Source organism: Pongo pygmaeus, chromosome 11 (genome assembly GCF_028885625.2).
Source record: "Pongo pygmaeus isolate AG05252 chromosome 11, NHGRI_mPonPyg2-v2.0_pri, whole genome shotgun sequence".
Classification (NCBI taxonomy): domain Eukaryota; kingdom Metazoa; phylum Chordata; class Mammalia; order Primates; family Hominidae; genus Pongo; species Pongo pygmaeus.
In genome coordinates, this window is record NC_072384.2 from 140,605,919 (window position 1) to 140,621,574 (window position 15,656).

At 42.4% G+C, this 15,656-nt stretch overlaps 1 protein-coding gene across 3 annotated transcripts in view; it reads right to left on the bottom strand.

The window, feature by feature from the left end:
* NDUFA10 (NADH:ubiquinone oxidoreductase subunit A10) overlaps positions 1-15,656 on the bottom strand; it is a 64,386-nt gene that overhangs the window by 19,382 nt on the left and 29,348 nt on the right. The window contains exons 9-10 of one of the 3 annotated variants that reach the window (XM_054477630.2): positions 9,280-9,388; positions 1,541-1,645 (exon numbers count right to left, since the gene is read on the bottom strand). In XM_054477630.2, coding sequence (XP_054333605.1) covers positions 1,541-1,645; positions 9,280-9,388 — 214 coding nt within the window. Of the gene's footprint in view, positions 1-1,162; positions 1,646-9,279; positions 9,389-15,656 lie in introns of those variants that run through there. The other 2 variants (XM_063648204.1, XM_054477631.2) reach the window with 2 other exon arrangements.

The window sequence follows — 15,656 nt, forward strand, 5'->3', positions numbered from 1 at the left end:
ACAGCAGCCCTAATATGCAGAAAAACTTCTTGATATAAAAACCTCTGGAAATGCTTCTACATCTACAGCTGAGCTCCACAAGAAATCACAAGGGGCTAAGAAGGAAGAGCGAGTGGAAAAGCCGGAGTGGTGAGCTGAAGCTGCAGTGCCCTGGGGATGCCCAAGAGCTGCAGAGCTGCAGAGAGCCACAAGACACAGCCTGGTGTCCCTGTGAGGTGACTCCTGAAGGGCCACACCCTCAGTGTGGGGAGAAGGCCTCCTGCCAGCAAAGAGACCCCAGCTGGCATCCGGTGGTGAAACCACTCTCCACTGGGAATTCGTAACCAGAGCTTCCCTCCACACAGGTTCGAGGGTTGAAATTCACATTACCTCCAGGGCCTGGAATACCACAAGCAACAAAGGTGCCATCAATCCCTCCCTGCTCCTCAGGAATCTGAGGCCTGGCAGCAGCAAAGCGTCCTTTCAGGAGTAGGGCTGCCAGGACTGGGAAATCATATAGGATACCCGGTTAAAAACCCTGGGACATACTTATACTAAAATACTAGCTGCTCTCAGTTCAAGCTTACCTTGGCATCCTGTACTTCATCTGGTAACCTGACTCAGGAGGGACCCACTCTCACCAAATGCCCAGGATGGAGCCCCACAGGGCAGAAGCTCTGTACCCAAAGTCTCCAAGACAGTGAAGAAAAGAAGCCACCATGGGTGAGAAGAAGAAACAACGAACAAGATCAGACAGCGTCCAGAGCAGCGCTCCAGAGACAGAGCATAAAGTAACTAGGTTTAAAATGTCTACAGAAAGAGAAAGAATGGGGGAATTACCAACAAGGAATAACATCCTACCAACAAGATGCAAATAGCACCGGCATAAAGAAAAATTCAAATCTAGAACCATCTCGCAAAACTACAAAAGCACTAAAGTCAGAAAAATCAGGAAAATCCTGGAAGAAAAACGAAGACTATAATCCTTAATCTAAAGAATAAAGATCAAAGCATTACTCCTTTTCCAAGAATCAGAAGTGCCACCTAATAACTCCTAACCTCCAAGTATCAACAAGGCAATACCCATCATAAAATACGCATGCAACGTCCTGGGCGTGTTCCAATACACAGACCACCTATTTATAGAAGCACAGTGCAAGTATATTTTAAATTTCTCATGAAATTATAAGGCACAGTTTTAGTAATTTTATTATTTTTATAACATTAATTGAGATTATAGAAATTCTCATGGTGGTGGCAGGATTTGGCTAAAACACATAGTTTCAACATTAAAAAAAAAAAGTCTCCCAGAAAGTGGGAAATTGCCTAGCAGGGTAATGGGCTTCTAAGAACCACTGCCATGAAAAGGCATCCATGGCCTCCACTTGCTCCAGGAAATAACTGGCTGCCAAATACCGTCTGCTCTAATATTCACACATTCTGTGGAATGTCCTCAAATGCTGTTTGCTTCCCTGCAGCAAACCAGTGACCTGACACGTGTACCTGAAGACCGATGAGAAGGTCTTCCCACCTCCAAAGACCAGTGACCTGACACGTGTACCTGAAGACTGATGAGAAGGTCTTCCCACCTCCAAAGACCAGTGAGAAGCACTTCAGGACCCTCTCTTTCACTCGGCGCAGCCCGCTGCGGGTAGGGGTTCCCCAGCTGCAAGGTTAGAAGAGACAATTCTGTTCACCTCGCCTCTGACAAAGGCTACTTTTCTTTAGTTACTTGTCTTGCAATTTTCATAAAGCAAAACCTGAACTCTTTTCTAAAAAGCTTGATTCTTGTCTTGATTGTATTTACTGTTTCTTCTTCTAACGTGTAATTATAGAAAACAGCATTTAATTTTGTTAGCAATTCAAACATCACAATAATTCTTGCTAAACCTCAGAACCTCTAACTGTGACCGAACTAAAAACAACTTCAACTGTCTTTGCCTGGTGGCCTCTGCGAGTTGAGGTGTCAGAGATTGATGGCTGCTTGGGCTCTGGCATGTTCTCTGTCTGTTCTGATGAGATCAGACACACCTCCACCTGCACACATTCCTGTCTCCGGGCCCTCTCTCTTCCTATACACTTTCCATTTTTCTAGCTATGCCTGTTGTCTCCAGCTGAACTAGACAGGAATGAGATGAAGGCAACCTGAAACACAAATGATTCAAGAGAAACTACATTTTCATGAACATCTGCCTTCCTACTACACCATCAGTATTTGTTTCCAAAAGAAGGAAAAGAGTTGGAGAAAATGGGTTTTATAGTTAGGGTTTGATTTTTAATGTTTTTAGAGCAACAGTTGTTTTTTCCCCTCAGCATCTGACGGAAATTGCTGCTAGCACAAGCTGTCTGTCGGGTGGCCGGATAAAAGGAAGCCACTCTCGCCAGGGTGGGGCCTTTTGTTAGAAATAAAAAATCTCCATCTCCTCCTGCTCCTGGGGAAGGCCTGTACTCTCTCAGGGGTGTGTGCAAGGAGACACAGTTACAGAAGGCTTCACACAAGACATTTCAGTATTCGCTTCCTTGTCTGCTAAGGGCTCTACCAAAGTCACTCAGGTCAGAATGAAGCTCCCTGAGGGGTCCCCTGAGCACAGGCTCAGGAGGGAGGGGACTACCGGAGGGGAGGGAGCTTTCCCCAGTGCCCACAGAAGCCAATCTAGAAAGCAGCTCTGCAACCCATGCAGAGAGCCTTTTGTGAGAAGCCACAAACCTTCCCAGATCTGAAACAGCTGCACATGAAACCCAGAGGGGCTTTGTTCATTCACCTCCCGGTATCCCCACAATGCTGTTTCCAGAAGGAAATGCAATGAGAACTGCTGCTGATGTCTCTGATGGACAAAAGCAATTCCATGAATTTACAGAAATGGTCATTATTATTTATTACTATTTAATTTCAACTGATCATTTTTTAATATCAAGCAACTGAATTTCCTTGAACAAAATCCTCTAAACAGACAATTCTTACTCAACAAAGGAACATAAAGGCTGTGGTGTGCATGGGGCTCTCTGGAAAGAGGAAGAGCAGCTTCCAGTGGAGACCCAGCAAGCACGACCTCAGCCAGGAGGCCACGGTCAGGGCCACGGTGCCTGGTTGCACTGACAGCAAGTGCCCCTGATGCTTCACCTCTGTGGATTCCTCCCCAAAACACGCAGCCCAATCTAATCGCTAGAGAAACATTGGGCAACCCTCAATTGAGAGAGAGTCTACAAAATACCTCACCAGCACTCCTTATTAAAAACAAAGTCTGAGAAAATGTTACAACCAAGAGGTACCTAAGGAGACATGAGGACCCAATGTCATGTGATATTCTAGATGGGGTATTGGAACAGAAAAAGGACATTAGGGAAAAACTAAGGTGATCTGAATAATTCAAAGCGTGGGCTTTAGTTAACAATGAGGGCCAAATGTGGTGGCTCACGTCGGTAATCCCAGCACTTTGGGAGGCCGAGGTGGCCAGATCACTTGAGGTCAGGAGTTTGAGACCAGCCTGGCCATGATGGTGCAACCCCATCTCTACTAAAAATACAAAAATTAGCTGGGCATGGTAGCAGGCACCTATAATACCAGCTACTTAGGAGGCTGAGGCACGAGAATCGCTTAAACCCGGGAGGCGGAGGTTACAGTGAGTCGAGATCATGCCACTGCACTCCAGCCTGGGCGATAGAGTGAGACTCGGTTTCAAAAACAAAAAACAAAAACCCAATAAGTATTATTAATTCATTAATTATAACAAGTGTACCATACTAACAGAAGAAGTTAATAAAATGGAAACTGGATGTGGGATATGAGAGCTCACTATTACCTTCACGGTTTTTCTGTAAATCTAAAACTGTTCTAAAAATTCAAGTTTATTTTTTAAAATGCATAGAAATTTAGAAATTGGATTTCCCCAGTCATTTAAATACGATTCAAAATTTTAACATTTCTAAACATTTAATTCAAACCACAAGCCCAATATCATAGATTCTCTTAGATTCTCTTTAATGCTTACAAACTGAAAAGCAGACAAAACCACATAAAACACAGTGATGAAAAACTGCTAGGTGAGCTCACCATGTAACTGTTAAAACGGCTAACACATCTGTCCCCTCCTGAACAACCAAACAGGGGACAATGTAGAAAAGAATTCTACAAAGGCAACATCAGGCTGTAAAGGCAACAGGGCAGGGAGGGCCCTGGGTGCCAAGGTCCAGAGAAGAAGCAAACACAGCTGGGCTGCACGTTCCCATCCCTGAGGCGCTCCCTGGTCCCACCAGCAGAGCCAGGGGGCTGAAAAGCCCAGCAGAGCTTTCAGCAGCGGGAGTGCACTGTGGGGCCAAACATGCAGTTCAGGACCCAACAAAAAGAAGGGACCCTGGCAAAAATGGCCTCTCAGTAAGGGCAAACTGGAAACACCCCAGACATCACAAAACGGAAGCCCAGCGTCATCAGCTTGCTTCCTGAATGCTCTCAGGGGACCTGCCCTGACTTCCATGCCTGCCAGAAGACGGTAAAGCGCATCCTCTCCAGAGTGAGACAACTCCAGGCAAAGTCTCCATGAAAAATGACTGCCACTGGAAAAACAACAAAACACCAATGATGAGGCCACCAAACGACAAGATTAAACAACCCCAAACCAAAGGTGAGGGACCAGACCGCTCACACAGACATACAAAAGACACAGATACTGCAATTATCAGATAATTCTGTGTAACTCTGTGATGAATATGTTTAAGAAATTAGATGAAAAAATAATATCGGCAGTAAACTTGAAATTATAACAATGAAAACTCTAGAATCAAAAACAAACCAGGATGAAAATTCAAAACTCAAATATAAGAAATACAGGTCTAACAACAGATTAGAACGAGCTGAAAGGATGATTAGTAACTTGAAAGGCAGTTTAGAAGAACACATCTAGGCTGATGCATGCTCAAAAAAAAAAAAAAAAGACAAGAAATACAGAAAGGAGCAGACACACGAAGAACATGGTGCATGGTGAAAAGGTCCAACATATGACCAACTGGAACCAGAAAGAGAGCAGAGAGAAAATACGGCAAGAGTAATACAGACACACTGTGGGAGGCCAAGGCAGACAGAAAATGCGGCAAGAGCGATACAGACACACTTTGAGAGGCCAAGGCAGGCAGATCACCTGAGATCAGGAGTTTGAGACTAGCTTGGCCAACATGGTGAAAACTTGTCTCTACTAAAAATACAAAAAATTAGCTGGGCATGGTGGCACATGCCTGTAGTCCCAACTACTCAGGAGGCTGAGGCAGCAGAATCGCTTGAACCTGGGAGGCAGAGGTTGCAATGAGCTGAGATCACGCCACTGCACTCCAGCCTGGGTGACAGAGTGAGATTCTGTCTCAAAAAAAAAAAAAAAAAAGTGATACAGACAATGAACACCAGCCAAAGGCTCAAAGAGTGTTATGAACCTCAGGCCAAGTGAGTACAGATGCACATGCACACCTACTTACACAACACACACCCCAGAGAGTATAAATGCATAAAACCAAGTCAGAAAAATCTCTTTAAAAAAGAAGGGGAAAAAACCTGCTAGAGAAATAAGAAATATCTTCCAAAGAGGAACTACCATTAGAAACACAAAAGCCAGAAGTATAAAACAGTGAAGTTTGGAAGCACTGAAAGAAAATATTGGCAATTTAAAACTCAATACCCAATGAAAACAACCTGCAGGAATGAAGACAGCCTTCCTTCCTTCAAGTTCAAATGGAAAGCTGTTCTGCAGGACTGGAGAATGCCTGCACCTGCCTGGGTGGCAGGGATTAGGGACGCCATGGTAGCAGAGACAGGAGACCAGTTACGCCCCGTGAGATTCCAGCAGGTAAATACACTTAGATCACGGGGGCTGGGTTTCTCATCATCTGAGAAGGATATGGACCAGGAAAGCACTAAAATGAACCTTGATATGTTGCACTGGAACTGGAGACACTGGTGTGTATTCACAGTTTTCAACAAATAGAAACACAGAAACAAGTATAGATGTATCTGAATAAAAAGGAATCTGGGAGTCCATAGTGATATATGGAAATCAATGAATAAATAAATGAGGAGAAGGGAAACTACTTGCTTCTAGTAGGACACTACCTGGTCATACAGAAAGAACGATAGAAACAGAAAATTATAATTTGGCAACCATCATAGTAATAATTTAGCCAAGAAAGTCAATGGATGCTAAAACAACTGAGTGAAAGTTTGATGAGGAAGAGGACATTTACATATTCTCAAAGTACTTCCCCTCAAAATACTGACTAAATATTAAGAGTAAAAGATAACTTTATAGTGAAGACACCACCTTAACAAGCAATAAAGGTAACAAAAGCAGTGATGGGACAAATGGGAACCATATGCCAAATATCCCTCAAAACCACATTGAGGGATATTCAGCAAGGTAACCGTTCTGTAGTCTTCAAAAATGTCAAGGTCTTGAATGCCAAGAAAAGCCTGAGGAACTGATCCAGATTCAAAGGGATGTAGCAGAGGAAACAAATCAATGCAGGCCATCACCCTGGATTGGCTATTCTTGCTCAGAAGAACATGGCTAGGATAAATGACTGCTCATGAAGAGGGCCTGTGGATTGGACAGCAGTAACGTGTGATGCTCATGAAGAGGGCCTGTGGATTGGACAGCAGTAACGCGTGATGCTCATTTCCTGACTCTGACAGCTGTCCTGGGGTTGTGGAGGAGAACAGCCTTGTTTGTGAGAATTACACATTCAAGCCACGATTCTCAAACCAGGCGCTGTGCATCAACAGGAGGACTCAGTCGAACACGTGTCTGGGCCCCATCCCCTGTGTGTCTAGTCCAGGAGGCCTGGACTGAAGCCTGAGAACTTGCATTCCCAACAGCAGCTCAAATGATCCTGACGCCGAGACCACACTCAGTGAACCATCACATTCAAGAGTTTGAAGATAACAGACCATCATGTTAATAACTTACCTTAAATGGTTCAGGAAAAGTTATTTTTCTTTTTTTAGTTTGGAACATTCCAAACTAAAAAAAAAAAAATAGGTAAAAACGATGATCAAATAAAGACCATTTTAAAAAATAAGTGTGAGAATTTATTATTAGCAAAAAATTTTTCAGGCAGAAGGCCAAGGATGCTACATGCAGGCACAGTGCCCAGGGAAGGGGTGGGCAGCCGTGGGGCGAACGCGCAGGCAGAGCTGCCGAGCGCAGCTCCGAACAGTCGCAGATGCCTGTGGAGCTAACACGTATGAAGAATTAAGACGACTGAGATCATGCAAAACATGACAGTGGGTAACTCTGCTCTGGAACTGGAAAGCTAATTGATCTTCAACATCATTAAACCAAAGATAAATATTTTAATTATCAGGTTAGTAACAAAAAGCTATTAGAAGAATGATAACTAGTAGGGAAATAGGTGGGGGTAAATGGAATAAAGAAAAAAACTTAATCAAAGAAGAAAAAAATACTTAGAACAGGTAGAAAAATATAAAACAGTAAGATAAGCTATTTACAAAAATTGCATTAAACGTGAACAGATAAATATCCCAAATATTCAGACTAATAAAAAATTTAAAAATAACTGCAAATTACACGGTATCCATATTGAATATAAAGACACAGAAAGGTTGAAATTAAAGGACATAGAAAAAGTTACATCATGCATATACTAACCAAAAGAAAGTTTCAGATGCTACATAAATATTGAATAAACTTTACAGTAAGAACCACCACTAAAGGTAAAGAGGAAAATATCATAATGAAAAGGGTGACTCTACTAACAATGCAATTCTAAATTTGTATGCATCTAATAATATAGCCCTAAAACATAAATGAAACAAAATCTGAGAAAATGGAAAGGAGGCACAAATCTACAAAGAGTGGCAGACTTTAACACACCTCCCACAGGAAAGGAAGGACTTCAGGCACAGGACTGAGATGGTGGGTTCTGCACTGGGATCATGGCTGCTTCTGCCTTACTGAGTGCAGAGACTAAACCCAGGGAGACCAAGAGGAAGCCGCCGAACAAGCTCAGGTGGGAATGATGGCAGCCTGGATGTCAACAGGAAGAAGCGAAGCCACTTGTGAAACAGACTCAACAGGACCCGGCCACGCACAAAAGCAGAGACAGGGAACCAACACCAAGTGTGGGTTTTCTGGCCTACACAAGAGCAGCAAGCAAGGCACCAGCTACAGCGCTGATGCCAGGGAAGCAGCAAATCCGCAGAGCCCCACTCAAAGAGGGAGAAACAGCACATCGTGACAAGGACAGAAAGGGAGAAACAGCACACGCACTCACACAAGTATACAAGGACAGAAAGGGAGAAACAGCACACACACTCACACACGTGTATAAAGACAGAAGGAAGTGAACACAGATTATTAACCGCAGGTGCCTCTGAGAGATATCTTTATGGTTTTATGTGTTTTCCCCAAATCCTCACGCTGAATAAAACCACTTCCAAAACAATCCAAAAAATTTACTTAAAAGAAAATGCCAAGTAGAGTAAGAAAGAAAGCAAGGGGATCTACTCAGACTTTCAGTGGGTGCTTCAGGCAATTTGCTCATATCAACTCAGACAATTATAGTAATGCAAAAAGATTTAGATTTCAATTCATCTACATGTTGAAGGCATAGCTTGGAGTTCTGATTTAATACAACTATTTCACTTTTACCCATAACAAACCACAGCCACCACTGCCACGGATATGGATCGTGCTCTTCCCAGTCCACTGACATTGGGATTTGCAGTGCAGGCTGCAACTCTCCCGCTGGTTCCCAGCAAAACTTACACACACCTCGAATCTAATGGAATCTTGCCAGAACAAATAACTCACTAAGAAGGTACGGCAATTGGATAAGAAGATCAATGACACAGTTGCCCCTACCAACTTCCACCCTCGCTGTCTGTCCCAAGCTCTGCCTGCCTTCCCTATGCCCTCCCATATGGCCTAAGGGCCTTCTGCAGAAATGGAACCCTCATTATTTACAGACAAAGAGTAAGAAAATACCAGAAGTAACATTTGACAGTAAAGAAACTGACATAACAGCTGATGAACAGAGTGTTCTCCTATCAAGATAATATGCCTAACGAAGAACCTTCCAGAAGAACATCTCTGCTCTGGGGCTGTCATCTGAGGACTTCATCAGCTTTCCACACAGAAATACGGGGAAAAGGGAGAATTATTTCAATGAAAAAGAGGCTCCTTCACTAAAACAAACAAAACACAGCAACAACAAAAACCCCTTTCTGGAGAAGTGACTGCATTGTCCCCAGGTGCTGCAGACTCATCCACCGGCCAGCTTTCTCCATTTCCACAGTCTTACCTCTCTGAATTGATGTAAGACACGGTCAGTCTGATGAGCTCCAATGGTGACTTCCGGGAGAAAGACAGGAATGCTTGTGTAATTCAGCACCTCAAACTTATCCTGAACCCTAAAAAATAAGACACATGTGGATCACACCAAACCATCAAAATAAATACAATAAAAGAAGTTTAAGCCCAATTTTTTTTAAACATCCATATAAAAAAATCTATACATCCCAATAAATGCTGTTCGTTGCCAAGCAATCATCCCAGAAGCAAAGCCTTCCTCCCAAAGACCACGTGGTCGATCTAGAGCTGCTTTTTAATATTACTCTCAGAACCTGAGGGAGCATCTTTTAAAAGCCTCAGTACCTACAAATGACGACCTTCTGGGAATGGATGCTGTTTTGGAGACACAGAAAAAGGAGGCAAAGTGTGCTTTAAACACAGGAATAGCAGGAATAAAAAGCTAGAAGCAAATGGTTATAGGACAGTGCTGCACACAAAGCATGCCCCCATTAACAATTCTCCAGATGAGTGGATCTTGGGGCAGGAACGGTGAGTAGCTTCAGTCCCTCTGGGGTGGCAGCCAGTGTCTTACTGCTCTGTTCTGTATGCTGAGGCCAACATAGGATGGTCTGTTGTACCACGGCTTGTAAAAGGTCTAATTCTCCACTTTTCTTGGCACCAATAAATATACAAATCATAGGATAGTCTCTTAGCTTTATTATTTCATTTTGCTGAATGTTAAAATATTTATACTTTGTTACAATTTGCTTATTTTAAATTAAATATAGTCTGAATATAACCACTATACTTAAAGATTTTTAAAAAGCATTTTTTGAGCTTTTGGGAAAAAAAACCATTAAAATAAAGTCTCTTTTCTTAAGGGCTCAAAACAAAGAAAATAATTATTTTCAACAGTCACATTCCCATTACTGAGTTATAAAAGCAGGAGACGTTTCTCATTTGTAATGGCTCAAATGGAAATTATGTGAGTGTATCTGGCTCTCGGCCCGACTTTGTGAGACAGTCCAGGCCCACTAAGCAAACCCAAGGCCTGTTCCCCACAGTACCCAGGTAGGCTCTCCCACAAACAGAACAACCTGACCAGAACCCAAGGCTCATGGGATCCACGAATCATGCTTCCACAGACAGCCACAGAGCTGCGAACCTGCAGCAAGCTGAAGATGAGTGGATGGTAGGTATAGCGTCAGGAGCATCCTAGTAAAAACCGTGTCGCTCGTACACGGTTAGTGATCCAATAATGCAAATGCCCCTCCAAGAAACTGCTGCCAGGATAACAATGGTTGTTTGTTTTCCTAAGTGTATTTATGTGCGTTTCCACATGGGTAGGCAAATGGCTGTAATGTACATACTTACAGATAAGATCGTTTTCTTAGTTTTACTATTAAGTTGGTTTTACTTGCCAAAAGATATTCAAATATTTTTTAAAAACTCAAGCAAGCAAAACAGAAAGTTTGGGAAGGGCATAAAGTTGCTGTATTTTGTAAGACTGCATTAATTGTAAGACGACAAATTCCCTCTCCAGAGGAAACTGCTGCTAGCTTTCCTTATGCATTCCATCCAAACACTTCCGTGCATGTGTCAATAATCTACAAGTAAGTATCTTCTTACTGTTAACACAAATATAAGGATAATTTTTGAAGTGATCTCACAATCAGAAATTCCAACTAAAAATGAAGTTCATATTTTAAATGTTAACAAATATCAACGTAGGGAAGTGACATGGTTCTCTTTACAGTTTGAAAAACCTAAGAAAATGCTAGAAAATGTGAAAGCAATCAGTGGCCTGGACCATGTGTAGTATTGAGAGCAACAGCGCCATCTATGCTTAATTTGGCAACATTACACGTAGTCCCGGAAAATCTTTTAACAAGTACGCTTCAAACTATTTTTGAAGATTAAAAAAAGAATCTGTTGCAATGATTCTACAATTTATTTATACCTAACCAAACTACCCTTTCAATTTATTACTCTGAGCTTAATGATGACTACTAGGAAGAGTTCATGGTATATCTCCAGTAAACTCCTAGATTTAAGTAAGAAATAAAGATACAAGGAATCATTTTATGACTCAGGAAGCAAAAGGCAGTGAAAGAAAATATTCTCTTCACAAAGCACTTAGTTTCATTAAGAAGAATTCAAAACTGATTGAGGATAATATATCCTTTTAATATCATAAGTCACTGTCTAAAGAAGAAGATAAAATATACTAGAGCTTGGTTACGATATGAGGTGCTGGGACACATATTTTAAAACAAGAGTAAGGCAGGAACACAGAAAAAAGAATAAAATTGTAAATTGTGTTTTATGACTCAAGCTGTTTCCCAATTAACAGAATGTCAACACTTTGTCCTATAACATTTCCAAACCCTATTTTTCAGTTTCTCGTGAATTGCAAAGTTCTATCTGAAACCAAACTCACATGCTACAGTTTCTGTAGCACTGAAATTTCATGTTAAAAAGACGTGCTCCAGGAGTCATGTAAAAATCTTAGCAATTAAGCAAAAAGAAGGTGGGTGTGAAGGTCTGGGCTCTGGAGAAGCAGGGATGGTCTGAGAGGAGCTTGCACAGCTGGAGGCCTGACGTGTCCTCGGAGGTCCTGACTGGACTGAAACCAGCCCAAGCAGGCGCCAGTCAGTTAGGGATGTGGATATGAACAAGACTGAAAAATACAATTACTGCCTCTCAGCACAAGCATAGCTATACACATACACATAATTAGACACTGGCAACACGTAACTGAGATGGTGCAGAAATGTTCTAAACCAATAATTTGGTCAGGTTCTGGATAAAATGAATGTCACTGGTAAACGGCATGTTTACAATAATTATGTTAGAAAATTGGTCATAATTATCACTTGAGTCCCTCAATTGAGAAATGTTACTCAAATGAAAATAAACACAATTGATATTGTAAACTTATGAAACATCTTTGGGGAGGAAGAAAGGCAAAATATCAGGAGAAAAAAGGACAAAACCATTCATAGTGAGCTAGATTAAAACAACTGAATGCTATAATTGATACACTATGGGGGAATTACAGGATCCTTCTCTATGCTCCGATAAGCACATAACTAAATAACCACATGAATGGTGCAGAATCGAATCAACACACATTTCACACTGTGTTTAGAAAATGACACTGTTACCACAGGGAGGTCAAGTCAGACACAATCCCTTGTCTCCGTAAGTTTGTTAGATGTCATATGATGGCCAGCAGTAGCTAATACTAACAAACAAGGATACCATATACATTCACATAAGTAACAGCCTACAAGAGTTAAGGGAAGGTGTCAGGGAGAAAAAAGGGTGATTACGCCCAAGCTTTAAAGACTGCTAGGATTTCTAGGTAACTACTGGGCAGGTGGTGGTGGAAGAAGGGCCTGGGAGATTGCCTGGTATCCTGGTAGAAGACGCAGAACCAGGGCAGACTGGGATTCTGAATTAATTCTGGGAAAGGAAATTCAGACCTATGACTAAACGAAGACAGGCCACTCAAAAATTCAAGTAAAGAGAAAACGGGGTCAACTGTGACTTTTTAAAAAAATAAACCTGGTGGGAGTGGGATGAAGAAATCAAGAGGCAGAGGAACAGAGACCAAGAACCAGGGGATTACACCCCAAGGGGAGCAGCAGTGTTAGAGACAACGGAGAGAAGTCACTGAAAGTGGCACACTGACCTGCAGGGTGTGACTTTGGGGAGGATAAGGGGGTCAGCAGGGAAAAAGGAGGGTTCAAGCTAGGATTATGGTTGACGGAGGAGTCGAAGGTTCCACCAGGATTCAAGCCTGAACAGACGGCAGGAGGGAAAGCAAGATGGCCCAGGGCACAGGACCGCACAGAGGATGCAGACAGCAGCAGCTCTAGCTCCTGCAGCCCGAGAGGTGAGACGCCCCACACAGTCACACAACCTTGGCAGGCTTGAGCTCTCTTGAGTCATGGTCTCCTCCTTGTAAAATGAGGGAGTCCCGCCCTACAGAAGTGCTGTGGAACAGACAAATTATTTCCGAAACACCTTCCAGATGCTGTGTTGACATCTACTGTTAACTATGAGATTTCAGACATAACAGCAAAACACGGTTCAGCAGGGTCCTGTCCCCAGCCTCCGGGCCACAAACCTCTGCAGCCTGTTAGGAACCTGGCCACACAGCAGGAGGTGAGCAAGCAAGCCAGTGAAGCTTCATCTGTATTTATAGCCGATTCCCCTTGCTCGCATTACTGCCTGAGCTCCACCTACTGTCAGACCAGCGTGGCATGAGATTCTCACAGGAGCACAAACCCTATTGTGAACTGTGCATACAAGGGATCTAGTTTGCACGCTCCTTATGAGAATCGAATGCCTGATGATCTGTCACTGTCTCCCATCACCCCCACATGGGACCATCTACTTGCAGGAAAACAACCTCAGGCCTCCCACTGATTTTACATCATGGTGAGTTGTAGAATTATTTCATTATATATAAGAATGTAAGAATAAGAGAAATAAAGTACCCAATAAATGTAACACACTTGAATCATGCTGAAACCATCCCCCCATCCCAGCCCCAGTCTGTATAAAAACTGCCTTCCATGAAACCGGTCCCTGGTGCCAAAAAGGTTTGGGACCGCTGCAATAGAGCAGTTTAAAGAGAAGGTGGAGGTTTTTTAAAGCAAAGTTTTGAATAATAGATCATTTAGGTAAATTTACAAACACACACACAAATATAGGCATCTAGTCCAAAATGTTAACAGAGTTTTAAAAAACAAAGAGGGAACTTCCAGCTTCAGCTTCAAAGGGTGAAGGCTGGAAGCTGTAATTTCCATCCTTCCAATAAGAAAAAACTGAAAATCAATGGCCTTTCCTGGACTAACAGCAACAATGAATTGAGTGATTTTATAGCTTATAAAAAGTGGAAGAGGCCAGGTGCGGTGACTCACGCCTGTAATCCCAGCACTTTGGGAGGCCAGGGCAGGCAGATCACTTGAGATTAGGAGTTTGTGACTAGCTGGCCAACATGGCAAAACCCCATCCCTACTAAAAATACAAAAATTAGCCGGGTGTGGTGGTGCACGCCCGTAATATCAGCTACTTGGGAGGCTGATACATAAGAACTGCTGGAACCCAGGAGGGGGGAGGTTGCAGTGAGCCAAGATCATGCCACTGCAGCCTGGGCGATGGGCAACAGAGCGAGACTCTGTCTCAAAGAAAAAAAAAAAAGAAAAGTGGGAGGAATGGCAGCCATGTCACAGTGACAGCAGGAGGAGCCAAGAAGACTGTGCCGTCGGTACCCGCAGCCCCATGGAGCAGCAGCGCCATCGCGAAGTGCACCTAGATGGGTTGTAAATATATACTGGAAACTCCACAGCAACCACTACAAACATTTTTTTAAAGTACAATCAAGATGTTAAGGGAAAAGATAAAAGAGAATCTTATAAAATGCTCAATGAAATCCAGAGAAGGCAGAAAAAGAGGCAGGGAGAAACAACAAATGCAGTAAACAGAAAACAGGGAAAAGCATGGTAAAATGGAACTTGATTATCTTCGCGCTCACTTCTAACGTGAATGGTCCAAATACAGCAATTAAAAGACAAACTGTCAGAGCAGATTAAAACACAGGACCCAATTACTACTTACTATGTACAAGAAAACTAAAGACTCGAGATAGAATAGGAAAAAGACACAGCACGCCCACACTAACTGAAAGCTGCTATATTAAATCAGATAGAGCTGACTTCAAACAAGGACAAACATCAGCGAAAAAGAGGGGCATTGCATAATGATAAAGCGGCCAATTCTTCAAGAAGATAATAACCTAAGATAATAAACTATGTACCTAACAACAGTACCTCAAAATATATGATGCAAAAACTAACAGAAGCCAAGGGAGAAATAGACAAATCCAGTGCTGTTGGAAATTTAAACCCAACTCTCAGTAACCGACAGATCCTGCAGAGAGAAAATCAGTAAGGATACCGATGACTCCAATTCTCAGTAACCAACAGATCCAGCAGAGGGAAAATCAGTAAGGATACCGATGACCCCAACTCTGAGTAACCAATGGACCCAGCAGAGAGAAATCAGTAAGGATAACGAGGACTTGAATACCACCATCAATCAGCTCGATCTGACATTTATACAACACTCCAGCAACAGCAGAATCTACACTCTTAAGCTGAATTGGAACACTAATCAAGGTAGGAAACAATGGCCATATAAAACCTTAATAAATGTAAATGGAGAGAAATCATACACAGTGTATTTTCAGACCACAAGAGAATTAAACTAGAAATCAACAACAGAAAGATACCCAGAAAATCCCTACATACCTGGAGATTAAACAACACACTTCTAAATAACATGTGGGTCAAAGAAAAAGTCTCAAAATATTTT